The sequence below is a fragment of the Notechis scutatus genome, chromosome 1 (assembly GCF_049901735.1).
Source record: "Notechis scutatus isolate UNSWTSFEM ecotype Mainland chromosome 1, rNotScu1.2, whole genome shotgun sequence".
NCBI classification, from domain to species: Eukaryota; Metazoa; Chordata; class Lepidosauria; order Squamata; family Elapidae; genus Notechis; species Notechis scutatus.
In genome coordinates this window covers 77,846,880-77,864,078 of record NC_142009.1, presented here as the reverse complement: position 1 = coordinate 77,864,078, position 17,199 = coordinate 77,846,880, and the positions used below count along the sequence as shown (strand labels likewise).

The window sequence follows — 17,199 nt, the reverse complement described above, 5'->3', positions numbered from 1 at the left end:
ATGGTTTTTTTAATCATTTCCTGAAAGTCAACTAATCTAGAATGATGGGTTCGAACAGACTGACAACTGCAAATATGGAGTCATTTCAGAATTATTGTTTAGATATCTTTAGGCTGTGAACTGAGCATTTACGGTCTCCCATTTAGAAAGCTAGCTATCCAGCAGGATCTATAATTCAGAGAGAGAAAACATTGTTGGTACTTAGACTGTTCCTGATTCACTTCTTGGTATCTCCTAGAAAAAATCTGAAAGCAGTTGATTCGATCCTTATTTAGACCCCACAAAAACCATTTCCAGTGTGCATAAAAATAACAGTATCAGAGTTGGAGGAGACTTTGGAGGTCATCTAGTCCAACCCCCTGCTCTTGCAAGAGAGACCTATACTATTTCTGATAAATGGCTGACCAATCTCTTCTTAAAAGCCTCCAATGATGAGGCACACACATCTTCCAAAAACAATTTCTTCCGTTGTTTAATTGTTCTCGCAGTTAAAAATGTTCTCCTTAGTTCTAGGTTGTTTCTGTCCTTGGTTAGTTTCCATCCGTTGTTTCTTGTCCTGCCTACAGGTGCTTTGGTAAATAAGTTGGTCCTTGTGGTAGCATAGGTGGCCAAAGATTGGATATATTAATTTCATACATTGCTTTTGTGATATGCCAATCCCCAAATTTATCTGAGCTGTTGATCAAGGCCAAATTAAATGTCAAGGCAAGCACGAATGTCCAAATTATTGTTTGTATTGTTGATATGCAGCTTTGTCTCTGATGGAAGAGAATATTTGTAGATCAAGGAACTGTGGGTCCTGGGTGTTCTCTGAATGTGGTTGTTTTCTTGCAGACGTTTCATTAGGTAAAATTTAGGTAATAAACTAGGTAATATCAATGCCTAAAGGGAGTGAGACTGGTTCTCATTTTATATACTAATGGCTTGATCTGTCAATGTGGGTGAGAGTGATCTTGGTGGTTCTTTGATTAGACTATTGTTTACTGTTAGCTTGTTTGTCTGACTTGGTAGTTTTTTAATTGGAGTATGGTTTACTTCTTGATTGTTGGTCCAGTGTTAATCTAGTGTTTTTCTCTGCTTACCGGGTATTGAATGCTACTGAGGAAGTGTTTGGTTCTTTTTGTTTCCTTTTTGGCTTTTAGTTGTATATTTTGTAGATTTATTTTGTAAATGATTGCGGGTAGACGTTGTTTATATGTGAATGCTGATGGTCGATTTGTCTGAGCTTTGCCTGTCTTTCTGCGTATACCTGATTACAATATCAGTGGATGGTGATTGGACATTTAAATGTTCTTCTTGGAACTTTGTTTTAAAATCAAAGGGGATCTGATAGCTTTCTGCCCTTATATCTTTTTTTTTTCTTGAGTTTTATTTTGCATGGATGATAAAGCTTCTGGGGAAGTCCCCGTCACTGCTGATCCTGTTTGTTCAAAATCCAGCCATCCACAATTAAAGGAGGGAGGGAGGGAACCACTAGAGAATGCTTGTTTTCCTGGTCATATGATATTCCTACTTCTAGGGTTAGGGTATGCTTTTTTTTTTTCCCCAGCAGAAGACAAATCAGTCAGTATGATGTTATGCAGGCTCAGCCATCACAGCTCCTGAAAGAATTTAAGAGTCAAGTAATTTCGGAACTTGCCAGAGAAACACCAGAATGTCAGATGCCCGTGCCAGCTATTAAAAAAGAGGAAGAGTCTGAACATATAAGAGTAGGTAACATCTTTTTGGTTGTAACTATATTGGAATCCTCAGTTCACTTTTTCAAATGAGAATATAGAACAGATAATTGGGGAATTTCCTTGATATGATGGCAGTTTGGTTTAAAGGAGAAAAGCAAAATGACTTGAGAGGAAAATATGGCCCCCAAAGGCTAATGAGTTTGTTTATTTTTTAAAAATAAAAGTATTATGTAAAATTCTGGATGCTATTACCACTAGAGAACTCCTTAAGATGTGTTTGCCTATGTGTGTATTTGGAGTGTATTTAAAGAGACCTCCTCTGCTTCCTATTTTCTCTATTCTCCCTAAACCATTTTCTTAAGGTGCCATTGTTATCTCCAACTAGAATTGAAATGGCATAATCCGTGAATGAAATGTGAACATATGTGTGTTACATATCTATCTGCATATGTGTTACATATCTATCTGCATATAGAAAAAAAACTGTTTGTTAAAGAATATCTAAAATCAGATATCTTATTGGACTGGCAAATCATTACTAAGTCAGTTAATCTTATCTGCTTGGCTTATAGGCCAGTACTGTCTGATAGGAGATCTTTACAAGTGCCAAAAATAATGACTGAAACCACCATCATATATTCTGAGATTTTGGAAACAGTTCCTTCCAGATTTTGTCAAGATTTGTATTCAAAATCTATTGGAATTTTGTGTACTGCATGTGTATGGCTATGTATGCCTCTTAGAAGTTAGCTGGAATTTCACCAGGATATTGATTAATATTGATTTCTCTGTCGTCTGGCATTTTATAATTATTTATATGCATACATGCAGTGATCTGATGGAGAAGGTAATGAGGAACAGCCAAGTAATCTTCAAAGAGATCTATTTATCAGATTTTTTTCCTCTTACTGTTCTCTATTTGGTGGGGAAAGATAGTAATCCATTGCATTTTCAAAAGAATTTCCTTGCCAGATCTTGGGGTAAAGTTGTTTTTTGATTCCAACCTTCCATCATTCCAGTTGGCATCATCTTTAATATGCGTCCCTGCTGATTAGGTAAGATGATAGAATTTATATTCCAATTCCTCTGATAGATAAAAGGTTGGAATTCATTGGCCTTATTGCAATAATTATCATTGGAAGACCTGAAGGTCCAGGTTAGGGACAGATCATCTTGGAGAAGTCTTGTCTATATGGTTTCCAAGAGTTGACACTGACTTTTGGCACATAATCAATTGCAATAATTACAAATTGGCAAGCTCTCAAGTTTCCATTTTTCTCTCTGTTTTGTTACTCAACTCTTTTTGCATCTATTGACTTGGTGGATGGGGTGGTGGTTTAAAATATCCTTTAGGAGCCTGCCTAATCTCTCCCAGGTTGACACCTCCCTGGTATGCTCATCCTGTATGGATAAAGACTAAGATCTAATGTAAATACTTAGTCTTTCATCAGAAACGGACTCATATCTATTTTTCTTCTTGAAAACAATCTCTGCTTTCTAATAACAGATGTTGAAGAAGCAAATTGCAGGCCTACAGGAGGAGTTCAGGAGAAACAAAATCCACTGGCAAGCTGCCCATAGCAGGCTAAGGAGTCAAGTGGAAGCACTGACCAAACAGAACCTGGATCTCCAGGATGAGCTTGAAATGTCTGAGCATCAGAAGATGGAAACCCAGAGAAACCATGGAGCAGTGGATTTTATTAACAGAAGATCAGAAACACCGGTACTATAAGCAAGACTTTTATTTGAGTTTCATGCCTTGCCTTCCCCATGGTTGCTTCAGAGTAAAGACCTGGCATCTTGCAAAACATTCTATTGGTAACATACTATTGTCTAGTACAGTGCTGTTCAGGTCAGCTTCAGAATTTCCCCTAATGAAATCTTGCAATTCATCTATAACCAGTGTTGGAAGAAATGTCCACCTGGGTTCAGTTCCAAGTGGAAGAAAGACACTGGAAACATGGAGGCTGATTGGAAGGATGGTTTAATGCTGGGCAGGGCCACATGGTTTGAGGTCCTGGACAAAAAATGAGCGCATGCATATCCTCTGTTGGGCTTTGAACTTGCTTCCTGTTCCTAGAAATGTATCCTGATTGGTTGTCAGACTCCCATGGGGCCATGCAGGGGCAACTTTGTAGGTTATCTTGAGTCCCAGGCTTGGTTGAATCTTGCTGGGTGATGTAATGAAGGGGCTTTGGACAATTCCTATTATGGCTTAATGGCTTTGTCCTGTTTGGATCTGAGTGAGGGCTAATCCTATCATCCTGGAGCTGAAGGTCTTTTGTGTTGTAGATAAGAAGTCTTTTGTCTTGTAGATAAGCTGGCCCCAAAATATCTGCTGGGGCTGAGTTTCTGTGTCTCTTAAGATTTCTATTTCTCTTTTATATTCTGCCTTTTTAATATTTCCTAGAATATTTCAATTTTCTAGGAGAAGTGTGGGTGCTCACTTTCTACACCAGCATATCAATTCATAGGGAGGTATTAGTGGTATTGGAGCAGGTAACCATCTGGGATTTTTTTCATTAGTGTGCAAGGACCAGAAATCTCCTGGAAGTTGGCCCTTTCTTTTCTCGCCAAGGAGTTGACCTTAGTTTTGTCTGATTTTTTCAAATTCAGGTGTACTGAGAATCACTGCTGGTTATATTTCACTTAAATAATTTTTTATTGTTAATGTATCATTTGCTCCCCAGCTATCTGCTGCTATCTTGAGAGGGACATCCTCCCAAGAGTCTGTAGAAGAAAGACCATTGCAAGATAACCACAAGAGTCTCATTGATGTCCATGTAAGAAGGAAAATGGCATTTGATGATTTGGCTCATAATGATAGAAATGCTCAGGTAAGTAATGTAATCACGATGATGAACAAGAAAGAGAGAGAGAGAGAGAGAGAGAAAGAAAGAGAGAAGAAAGAAAGAAAGAAAGAGAGAGAGAAAGAAAGAAAGAAAGAAAGAAAGAAAGAAAGAAAGAAAGAAAGAAAGAAAGAAAGAAAGAAAGAAAGAAAGAAAGAAAGAAAGAAAGAAAGAAAGAAAGCTTTCAGCATATAAGGAACAGGCACAATTTGCATAGTATTGTAGCTGCACTATGGAGGCAGAGGCTCAAATTCTCATATGAAATGAAAGTTGATGTGGTCAAGGGTTAATATACTAAGCTAGATGTAACAAGATCCTAATTTGAATCTGGTTGCTTCTATGACCTCAGTAGGTATTCTTGGCTATATGTTTCCCACTTAGCCTTGGCCCAACCATCTCTAACATGGTTTTCTATAAAAGAGAATATTTTTACTCGCCCTGATGCTGTCTAGATGTGTTGGGGCTGTAATTCACAAAGGCCACTCTGGCTGGTAGTTTTGGAAATTATAGCCCCAATATACTTGGAAGGCACTAGGGTAGAATCTTTACTTTGCCAATTGTAAAACTTACAGTGTATGACTAAGGGCGCTGAACTCTAAAAACACAATATAAATAGACAATCATCACTGTCATCATGGATTTCTGTTATCTCAGCTGTTATTTCTTAATTGCACCTTTTTCTAACAGGCACCACAAAAGATAACTCCTTGTAAAAACTTCTAATGTCTTTTAGGCAACCAGAAGGGCATTGCTGAGGTCTGAGTCACTGAAAACTGCAAGAGGAGAACCAAGAACAAGGAACCCATCTAAAATTCTGAACAATAGAAGTTTAACCCCAACTGGTCATAGGACACCCCATCGAATACCATTTCAAATTCAGAAAGTAACGTGGATTCCCAGAATAGATCTTTTCTTTTAGTATTTCTATGTAATCCACCTTTGCCAGATCTCTGTGCAATGTGAAACTTTGTAGGTAGGTAGGTAGGTAGGTAGGAAGGAAGGAAGGAACCCAGCATAGGAGAGAAATTTAGATAAAGCTTGTGTATTTTCCCGAGGCAAAGTACCAGTTGAAAGTAATAGCCTGTGAGTTTAGTACAGTCTAAGGTGCTTGTTTATTCATGTCTTAGTAGTTGTATCCAGGGGTGGGATTAAAAAATCCCAATAACCGGTTCTCTACCTGGTTGCAGAATGGGCATGGCCATGGGGGGTGTAGCCTACTGGAACTTCAGGGAGAGCCGTTTTTTGCCTTCCCCAGAGTGCGGAGGCTTCCTCGGGCTTCTGGGAAGGTAAAAATGGCCTCCCGCAGGCTCTGGAGGGCCTCTGAAACAGGCCCGTTTCCAGACTTCCAGAACTTCTGGGAGGGCCGTTTTTTGCCCCCTCAGAGCTTCTGTGTGGACCCTGCACTAACTTGCATCCAAAACGGGCCATGTGTAGACTCCTGGGAGGGGTCAGGAGGGATGGGTGGGGCCAGCCAGTCGGTTCAACTACTGGTTTGGAGAACCATATGTAAATTTAACATCCGGTTCACCCAAACTGGCTGAATCCCACCCCTGATTGTATCATCTGTGAACAATCTGAGGACATGTCCCCAGATTACCAGCTTTTCCATGCAACAATCCCTCCAAAGCAATTAGAAAACAATCTTGAACTCCTGAACACAGACATGAAAACATGCCATGAGCCCATCACTGCTACGACAGTTGTTATGCTCAGGAGTTTAAGGAGTGTCAATTGAAGGAGTGCTACACCCGGAATTACCATCAATAATTCAACAACAAAACAATAAATATAAAAATGACACTTCTATCTCAGTTGAATACACAATGAAACAAACTGTTACTACTCCTCTCCCCTTTCATGTTTATAGTTTATGTCATGTATTTGTTTATTTTCAAAATACTACAGTGGGATGTTTTCTGAATGTTAAAGTTCCCTTTCCTTTTGCATTTTGCAACCTGCGATGGTGAAGCGATTGATAGCATGCTGTAAAGTTGCAACCGAGCATTTTTCTCAGTAGCTCTAACTCTGGTTATGTGTTGTGGTGAGGTCTGGAGTGCAGGAAATGCACCCTTAGCGATGCCTACAATAAGACGCTGATACTCTTGGTCTAGTCTGGAGTGGGCAGCTTGAGTCCAGGACGAAGGCCATGAGGCGATGGAAGACTTTTCTGCAGTGTGAAAATCAGAAGCTGAACAGAGTTTGAGCTCTGAAAAGCAAATACCAGCTTTGTTACCCATTCAACTAAACCTGTTCAAGCTTAATGTTCTTGAGGGATGAATTGCAAAGTGAGCAATTCTCTGTGCTATTGCCAAATATGATACTTTGGAGCTCCTTAGCTGTATGGGAAGTTTTCTTTTCCACTCAAACCCAAGTAGAACACCTCACTGTCTTTAAGATCTTTCTGCTCGGACTGTTTTGATTAGCAGCTGAATGTATGAAGATTGCTTGCCTGCAGGTGTTGAACGTAATGCCAGAATGCCATGGCCCTGGGAACCTTTTCCCAAACTTAGAGTTCAAGCTTGCTGGTTTTTTGGTGATGACCCAGATTCTAATTAACTAGCTGTTTTTGACTTTTATTTCGACATCTTAATAGTATAGGTAGTCCTCAACATGCGACCACCATAGAGGGCAGTATTTCTGTTGCTAAGTGAGACAGGCGTTAAGTCAATTTTGCCGCATTTATGACCTTTCTTGCCAAAGTGCTTAAGGGAATCGCTGCCGTTGTTAAGTTAGTAATATGGTTGTTAAGTGAATCTTGCTTCCCCATTGACTTTGCTTGTCAGAAGATTGCAAAAAGGGATCACATTTTGATCACGCGACCAAAAGGATGTGGCAATGGTTGTAAGAAAGAAAAAAATGGTCATAAGTCATTATTTTTTTTAGTATCATTGTAACTATGAACAGTCAGTAAATGAACCGTTGTATGTTTTTCCTATGGGTAAAAATTCAAAAGGAGAAGGAAAACTAGGATGATTGCCTGCTCCTCCCCTTCTTTGACTGAGGCACTTCTCTATTAGCTTCATCCCTCTTATTTCCACAGCATCTTTTGCACAGATGCCCATGTATTCTCCCTGCTGTCTTCCTCCCCTTGAGCCAACCAGTGCCCTTCCTCTGGCCACTGAGGAAGCACAAAAGTGCCCCATCCCAATGTTGGCTCTTCCCTTGCCATGTTTTCTATTAAAGCTGAGAAAAACATTGGCCTGCCCTGCAGAGCAACCTCTCTGAGCACTTGGGGAGGGCAGGGTAAAGACACCACGGTGTCACCATGCCAGGAAAGGGCAGGACTTCTAAGTTGCAGAAGTAGGTTTAGGCAAGAGTTCTAGCCAATGGATTCACCTGCCTCGAAGATCCAGAGGAAACCTGATAAAACTGTATTGATGCCATTTTCTCTAGTACCAAAGCTCTCTACAGAAGCCTCAGGGGCATGGTGCCAGTCTCTGATTGGCACAGCCTTGTTGTGGAAAGATCTTGATGACCTGTTTGTTGGGTCCTCAATGTAGAGAGAAATGGTTTTGGATATATCTTCAGGTTGCCTATAAAATCCCCACTATCTCTATCACTAGAACAGTTTTATCCTATCTGATAACATAGTTGAGAAACAACTTTAATAACTGAATATTCTAGCTGGGACTTTGAGACGATATAATACTGAATGAGGCTAATATAGAGTAATAACTACTGTTGTTAATTTTGTGTCAGTCTTACTTTCACTGAAAGTGGGCAATTCTTTATACATCTAGACATTTCAAGTAATGGTGTGTGCAGAAATATTTTTATTCATTAAAAAGTTGCCTCTTCGCCGTAGGCCTCACCTCAGTTGACTTCTGACCAGCAACAAAGCCATGGAAGAAACACACCTATATCGGTGTCTAACCTGAGCATAGACAAGAATACTGCTCCATCTTTGTATGTAAAAGGTAAAATATGTTTTTTTTAAAAAAAGACATCTAGTAACTGAAGAACGGATTCTTTTGCTGGCTGTATTAATTTTATTTTGATTTTAAAATGGCTTCTGAATGATCTGTGCTGTACTGTGCAAGTCACTAACCATTTTAACCTAACAATATTTGAATATTTGCTCTTCTACCTCAGGTACTTCAGAAGATGCAGCGTTTTCAAATAGCCTAAACAGAGACATTTTAAACTCCACACCTTTGGCTGACGTGGAAATCCAGGTATATTTACATACAAATATTAAACATCATCTTTAAATACAGATAATGTTTCTATAATTCTGCTTTAAAATAATAGCCTCCAAAACCAAAGGAGAAGCTTCTTTTCCTCAAAAGTCAAATTGTGGTGGCTTTCTCATCACCTCAAGCGATTTCAAATTAATTGCTTAATATCTCTACAGATGATGGAAGATCTTGGCCATAAAAGAGCTCAGAGGTTCAAGAAGGCCTCTAGGCCAAAGAGTGTCCCTGCAAATGGAAGGAAAACACCTGAAGGCGATCGTTCTACATTTGAGAAGACTGAAAAAAAGGTTTGGGCCCCTAGGGATTCAAATCTTATACTTCCTTCTTATGCATCTATTGTGAGATCAGCATATTTCTTGAGATGATAAGATATGTTTGGAATCCTGTGGGATCTCTGATGAATGGCTACTATTGGCAGATTGCCTCTGTTCAGTGGCCGCCATGGTGATTTTCACCAGTTTAAGAAGAAAGGATTTTCCACTTGTTATCTTTCTTCACTATTAGCCCTACTATACATTTTTATTAGCTCAACAGGCTTAACATACTGTGTACAAAATTGACTTGATCCCTACATTAAACTGCTATTAACTGTAATTTAGTGATTTGATTTCACAATTTGTGAAAGAATTTTGCCTGTCACAGTGGTATGGAAATGTCTTACTATATTTAGTCTTCTCTAATTTGGAGTGAGCAACAAAATACTCCTGGGATGAACAGAAAATTTTTCTTCAAGATTAATGTTTTTCAAGATGAATTTTATTTTCCCTGCTGTTTTAACTTTTTTACACTGACACCATAAATACTGAGATGCTTGTTGTGGATTAACAATTCCATGTCCAATGAGTAGAGGAGGCCAACAGATAAAAAGAAAAGTTTACTTTCTAATAGTAGGTAAATTAGTCCTGGAAGAGCAGATGGTTACAGTCTCCATAAACGGACATGGTGTGATGTGTCCATTTCTTATTGTTTTTGCCTGAAGTAGGTAAACTCTACAGTTTTTGCATACAGTCTTTTAAAATGCTGATAAGTACTAATTTATTACTTATATTTTCTTATCTGTTTAGATATAATAGATAATTTTCCTTGAAGGCTTTTCTTTTTCTTTTTGTATGTTCAATAAACATCAGGATAATCCTATTCTATTTCTGATATTTTTTTACAAGAGTCCTCGTGAATTATTCTGTCTTCCAACAACTTAAATTCCCCTAAATTGTAGGAAAATCTGTGATGACCACTAGAAGAAATAGTTTTTCTGTGTTAGTCTTACATTGGGTTTGTCTATGCTTTATTGCCTTTATTTCCTCCCCTTCCTTTTAGGGAAATACTTTGTCCTTTGGTTATTGTCTTTGGTAAAATAGATATTCTTCCCAAATTGATTCATGTTTAATTGCTGATGTTTTTTTCTTCCCGTAGCCAACATTACTCAGAAGAGCATCATCCTGTAGTGAAAGCAAGATTGGTAGAGAAGTGAAAGAAGAAATCAAGTACCTAGATGGAAAGGTAAGGCAGTTTAGATGTATATATAAAATCAACCAATGTTGTATATATCCTACATTAAATAAGAAATATGAACTTTGAAAAGCAGTACCTGCTTGAACACATGGTTCTCTCTCTCACACACACAAACAGGAACACACACAAAGACACACACACACACACACACACAAACCTGCTCAAGACATATATTGATACCCTAAATCATGGTTAACTGGATATAGACTACAAGGAGACATGGCACCTTTCTTCACTGCTACCATATCTGTTTATGGTTGATACTGACATCAGTCGTTGTTCTTTTTCATCTATGAAACCAAGCAGACTAGTGAAGTTGATTAATGTGAGTGCAAATCATAGACTGAATTGTGAAGTCTGTGTGCATGATATTCCTAAAGGTACTTTCAAAAAAATGTAACTGGACTTTCTTGATTTTTCTTGACAACATTTCACTCCTCATCCAAGAAGCTTCTTCAGTTCTAACTAACTGGTGGGAGGTAGAAAGGATCAAGATCAAATCAAGAAAGCCCAGTTGCCTTTTTGAAAGCACCTTAGGGACAACCATGACCCGGAGAACTGCCGTAGATGTTTGTACGGTATATATGTGTGCATGTGTGTGATGTATTTTCTGTGTTCATCTTCCACATTTCAAATGTCTCTCTGACTTCGCTCCTGTTTTGCTTTTTGACTTTTATGGTAGTTCAAAATGTGTCCCAGCCATTTTGAGCTGCAAACAAAGAAAAGCAATGTGGGTCCTTGTACATATGTAATGTGGATCAGGGAATCTGCAGGTGAAGAAAGAGCTGAAGCTGTTTTAAGATAAAAGATGTAGCGACTTTCAGTTTGGGTATCATGGTTAGCTTCAGAACAATACGAGTTCAATTTGCTGGATAAAATGGAACCGCCTTTTACATATATCCTTAATTTGAGGTTGTACCAGGCATGCTGGGCAGTTAGTTTCATTTGGCACATGTTTTGAAAAATTTATTTGCTGGAAGTGTGTTCCCCATCTGCTCTCCGAGAGGTCTTGCATAATCTCCTAGGTGCGCCTTCTTCCCATACAGCTGGTTTGGGTACAATGGGGGTCACATAATGCGAAAATTAAACTATTACAGGCATATGTCTGTGCCATATGGCAATTCATCAACGTGCAAATTAGAGCACCCCATGCAGGACTGACGGTCTCCAAGGAAATGCTGATTATGTTGACTTGTAGAGAAATTGAATTCATAATGCAATTTGTGCCAGACGTGAATTTCATAAAAACAGCATTTGTGACTGGCAGCAGGAATCTTCCTCTCCACTGTAAAGCCTTTCGAAGAAGCCTTGAGATCGCTGCTCGTACACTTACTGGAAGATATTGAAATTTAGCTTTGCACCATGTTGTATGTTACATCTGTCCCAAAAACAGTTGGAGCAAGGAAGGAAATGCAGCTGTAATGTAGGGCAAGCATCAAAAAGCAGCTCTAATATAACAGGAATAACAGGTCAAATATAGCCCTTTATACAGAGCTTTATAATAAAAGTTAAGTATAAATAATTATGATTGTACAGCCTAATGGGATTGTGAATCTATATTAGCTTTATAATAATCAGACACACACACACACACACACACACACACACACACACACACACACGTTATTGTACTGTATATCAGACTGTATATCGGACATTAACACAATTGAGCGGGTTCAGAGGTATTTCTCAAGAAAAGTACTCCACTCCTTCCACTCACAGTAAAAGTGAGTATGCTCCAGGCTCGAAATTTTGGGCCTGGACAATTTGGAACTGCGCCACCTACGGTCCGATCTAAGCATAGTTCACAAAATTGTCTGCTATAACATTTTTCCTGTCAATGACTTCTTCAGCCTCAATCACAATAATACACAGGCAAACAACCGATACAAACTCAAGGTAAACCGTTCCAAACTTGATTGCAGAAAATACAACTTCAGCAACAGAGTGGCCAACGCCTAGAACGCCCTACCCGACTCCATTGTTGCAGCCTCAACCCCTCACAATTTCAACCTCAAACTGTCTACCATGGACCTCACCCCATTCTTAAGAGGTCCTTGAAGGGGGCGTGCATAAGCGCACCAGCGTGCCTACTGTCCCTGTCTTACTGTTCCCATTTATCTGTATGTACTTCCTTTGTTCTTGTTTATATTCATACATACTTGTTATCTTGTATATATTTGACAAACAAATAAAATAATTAAATAAATAAAACCCCCATAGAGTTTATGGGAGTGTAGCCAATGTAGATACTGATATTTTTTTAAAGTATTATTATTTTTGGACTTGTTTGTATATTTTAAGCAATTTACTGCATCTAATTACACATCTTTCAGGAGTGACTTTAGGGAGCACACAGAGTATTAAGGTAAATAAGCCCTGCAAACCCCCCCCCCAACAACATACATGATTAAAGCATCCATAATAATAATCCAGAATAGTTATAACCACCATCCATTTTCAATCGATAAAGACCAAAGGAAACAGAGCCACCAACCGTGCAGGTTTAGCCTCATGACTCAAGGGCCTGAGGGAACATCTAGGTCTTTAAGCGCCTTCCCCGCCACCCATTTTCTTGCTTTGTAGAAATGCTACATATTCATAGGGAAATATTCAATGAGTTTGAGTTGAGTACTGCAAGATTTGAGCAAAGATCCTTGAGTAGGTAAGCAACCTAGCTTCCATTTTCACAAGAATTTTCTGGGAGTTGGGTGGCATATAGATTTCATAAATTGTGATGAAAAATACAGTCATTTTCATGAAGATGGATTTCTTGCCCTTCCTTTACTCCTTTTCCAAAGTGATATTTCCATGACAGACCTACTAGCAACTTTTTCCCACCCAGAAGCGTAATTACAAAATGTGTGAAATATGTCTGGGTTCCAATATCATTTGATACTTTGAAAAAAGTTGGGACTAAGTAAACGCTCTCCCAGTTTGAGTGGAATTCTGGTTGCTTCCCGCTGTCATATTTTGATTGGCCCCAAATAGTGCATGGTTTACTTTGAGAATAGATAGGTAGGTAGCACAACATTAAATGGGCCACTCTCTCAGCTTCCAGATGGAGGGCTTCTGCTTTGCCAGTCACAGGGCCTTGCACAAGAGTTACATTTTATTTTCCTCCTGGACAATTTTTTTTCAATGGAAAGGAAAATGATAGAAGAATGTTGGAAATGGGAGATACAAATAGAGAAGGATACCTTCTCGGACTGTCTGTAAAATTTTGTCAGGGTGATTGCAGCACTGAAATACTGTAAATGAATGAAACACAATTTACATATGAAAGAGAATTTACATACATGTGAATAAAGAGATTAAACTTATCCTAGCTTGCTTTTTCCAGCTCTCAGATTTATTTAACAGCCAAATTTGCTTTCAAGAGACCCAGATACTACCTTCTGGTGGAGACATGATCTTTTAAGAGTGATGTTTGTTAAGTTGTGGCTGTTCATACAAAAAATGATGCATGTGTATTCTCAAACATCTGGTCTTTGCTTCAAAGGTGAAGCAGCTGTTCACCGATGGACGCAGAATTACTACATACCCCAATGGTACAAAGATGGAAATTAGTACCGATAAAAAGACAGCTACTGTTACTTTTTACAATGGTGATATTAAAAAGATATTAGCAGATCAGACAGTGGTGAGTATGCTTGTTTCTATCTCTCTGCTTTAAAGCTATAGTTTTAGCAATGGACTGCTGAATTCTGAATGATTAATCTTGAGGAAGAAAAGGAGGTAAATAGGAGGACGTGTCATTTTGGTGCAGCAAAATATGAACACATTTATTTCAGCATATAATTCCATAGTCAACCCATTTCAATAATGCATAAGGCTAAAACATCTGAAGAACGGTTGCAGGAATTGAGCTTGTCTAGTCTAATGAAAAGAAGGACTAGGGGAGACATGAAAGCAGTGTTCCAATATCTCAGGGGCTGCCACAAAGAAGAAGGAGATCAACCTATTCTCCAAAGCAACTGAAGGCAAGACAAGAAACAATGGATGGAAATTAATCAAGGAGAGAACTAACCTAGGACTAAGGAGAAATTCCCTGACAGTTAGAACAATGAACCAGTGGAACAACTTGCCTCCAGAAGTTGTAGATGTTCCAACACTGGAAGTTTGAAAGAAGAGATTGGACAACCATTTGTGTGGAATGGTACGGGGTTTCCTGCTTGAGGAGGAACTAGAAGATTTCCAAGGTCCAAGAGTGTTACAAGAGTATTATTTTGCCTTGACAGATCATGGGAAGAGTCATAAAAGAATTTAACTTAATGAAACCCGTGAATAACCTTTAATAATAATAATAATAATAATAATAATAATAATAATAATAATAATAATAATAATAATAATAATAATAATAATAATAATAATAATAATAATAATAATAATAATAATAATAATAAGGGTAGGCCAATTTCAGGCTTGCAGAATGTGGTTTTTTTTTGTTTATTTAACACCAAGCTGGAGCTTAGTTGAAGAATCAAATAATTAAAATTAAGGAATTTCCAGAACCAGTAGCCCATGAATACCGGAATTTCTTTTGAATAGCAGATCTGAATGCAACATTTCCACATCTGCCAATTTATTTGACATTCTGTAAGCTGCTTTTTTAAAAAAAAATATTTTGGTTAGTGCAGGTAGTCTTGACTTTACTACCATAATTGGGTCTGGCAATTCCATTGCTAAACAACACAGCCATTAAGTGAGACATCACATCACTGCAGTGCAATTTTATTGTTGGCTTCTCCACTGATTCTGCTTGTCAGAAGCTGACTGTGGAATCTGCAAATAGTGATAACCTGACTGCAGGACACTATGATGGTCATAAACACCCACTGGTTTCAAAATACCAGAATCTTGCACAGATGACCATAGGGACCTGCAATGTTTATTTTATTTATTTATTTATTTGATTTGCCAATTGTTTACAAGACAATAAGTATAAATGTATACATAGTTGTGAATACATGAAATGGTTACATATAAGAAAAATAAAGAATAAGAGAAACAATAGGACAGGGACGGTAGGCACGTTGGTGCGCTTATGCACGCCCCCTACAGACCTCTTAGGAAAGGGGAATTAGAAATGTCATAAGTGTGAGGGCCAGTCATAAAATTGCTTTTTCATTAGAGTTTTTTTTTTTTTTTTACTTTGAACAGTTGCTAAACAGGGCAGTCATTAAGCACCTGTGTAATGTTTGAGTCGAGGTAATTTTGTGACTTCCTTTAAAATAGGAAATCCTTGCTGATTTGTCTTAAACAATCCAGACATCCCCTGCTAGCATCAACTCAACCTCCTGGCCATCTTTGCTGGACAACCCTTCAGTCTTCCCAGAGTGCCTGAAGATACATTTAAAAATGGAATTGCAGACATCAGCCCTAGCTGCAGACAGTCTGGAGGGCCTGAGATTGGAAAAAAATGTTCTTGAGGGATGTTATTATATACAAAGAAATATTTTTAGCAGCTGCATTTTGATTAGGTTGCTGAAGAATACCGAGGTCAGCGGCAGTATTAATATTGTATGTTATGTTTGCATATATGTATACAAAGTACTTGAATTGAAAAACATAGTGGTTCCTTCTCTTCCTCCCCCCCCACCCTTTCCTAAACATACTGATGTAAAGGAGAATATTTGTAGCTCAGGGTTGACATGAGGGGTCCTTGGTGTTGTTTGAGCTTGCTTGTTTTCTTACAGATGTTTCATTACCCAAACTAGGTAACATCAGTTTTGGTAATGAAACATCTGCAAGAAAACAAGCTAGCTCAGAGAGCACTGAGCACCCCTCACACTGTTGTATTCAGGGGCTACTGATTCAATGCGGTTTCTTTCCATTCCCAATCTTGACATCCCAATGGAAAGAAATCAACACCATTGGAAACTAGCCATGCAAGTAATGCAGATAGCTTTTATTTATTACTTTTGTCACAAAGATATTAAATAAAAGCAAAAGTTTTATTTAAAAGGTATCTGAGGGGAAGAGATGGTAAGCAACCAAGATTTGTTCCCTCTTTTTTTCAGATTTATTACTATGCAGATGCCCAGACAAGCAGGACTATTTATCCAGATGGCTTGGAGGTGCTGCAGTTTCCGAATGATCAGATTGGTATGTGATGTTGGCATACTGAGTTTTAAATCAACTTCTTCAGCAATGTTAGGTGGTAGATAATAGACTACTCTTCCTAATTAGATGTGTTGGGCTACATCTTACATGATCATAAACTACTTTGGCCATTGGAACTATACTTCAACACATTTAGAGTTGATGGAGGTAGCAGTATAACTTCTGATTAAAAGTTACATGCTTTTGTACCACTCTCCTTATGAAATGGCCCCCAAAATAGATCCTGAAGACCATGTGTAGATCATGAAACACAGTAGCTTAATAGAGGTAACATATTTTTCATATGTTAACTTCCTTATTGCCCCTCAGTAGAGATTTCTGGGGCGGTTCACAGTAGCTCCACAGCTCCAGATTTGTCTGGAGCAGGAGACATTAAATTTTGTTGTATTATCAATCCATAGTGGTATGCTAGTTGTATTAGAATCAGCGGAAATTTTTGAATGTTTATAATTTTATTTAAACAGAAACTTCTTATAAATATAGAGATAGACAGACAGACAGACAGATAGATACTTTCTGCAAGTTCTTATAGGAAAGTAAAATTATGACATTATGGCAGAAACTGACATTTTTGAGGTGGCACATAGTTTTTTTTGTTTGAAATGAATGCTTACTTATGCACATTGTCACAACTGCAGAGTAGACAGGTCTGTCTGGAATAAATTATAGTTTGCATTATCCATCCTTAGTGACGTGCTGGCAGTATTAGAATCAGTAGAAAATTTCTCATTGTCTTCAGAAAAAGAAAGCACATTTACAAGCCATTATATTTAAACAGAAACATGTCTAACAAAATAGCAGAGTTGGAAGGGTCTTCTAATCCAACTTCCTGCT

General features: G+C 38.3%; 1 protein-coding gene across 4 annotated transcripts in view; it reads left to right on the top strand.

The window, feature by feature from the left end:
- LOC113417082 (uncharacterized) overlaps positions 1–17,199 on the top strand; it is a 44,465-nt gene that overhangs the window by 20,444 nt on the left and 6,822 nt on the right. For 3 of the 4 annotated variants that reach the window (XM_087968961.1, XM_087968970.1, XM_087968954.1), the window contains exons 8-17: positions 1,550–1,709; positions 3,187–3,402; positions 4,370–4,516; positions 5,262–5,411; positions 8,334–8,445; positions 8,621–8,703; positions 8,883–9,011; positions 10,138–10,224; positions 13,739–13,879; positions 16,263–16,347. In XM_087968961.1, coding sequence (XP_087825087.1) covers positions 1,550–1,709; positions 3,187–3,402; positions 4,370–4,516; positions 5,262–5,411; positions 8,334–8,445; positions 8,621–8,703; positions 8,883–9,011; positions 10,138–10,224; positions 13,739–13,879; positions 16,263–16,347 — 1,310 coding nt within the window. The remainder of the gene's footprint in view (positions 1–1,549; positions 1,710–3,186; positions 3,403–4,369; positions 4,517–5,261; positions 5,412–8,333; positions 8,446–8,620; positions 8,704–8,882; positions 9,012–10,137; positions 10,225–13,738; positions 13,880–16,262; positions 16,348–17,199) is intronic. The other variant, XM_087968979.1, reaches the window with a different exon arrangement.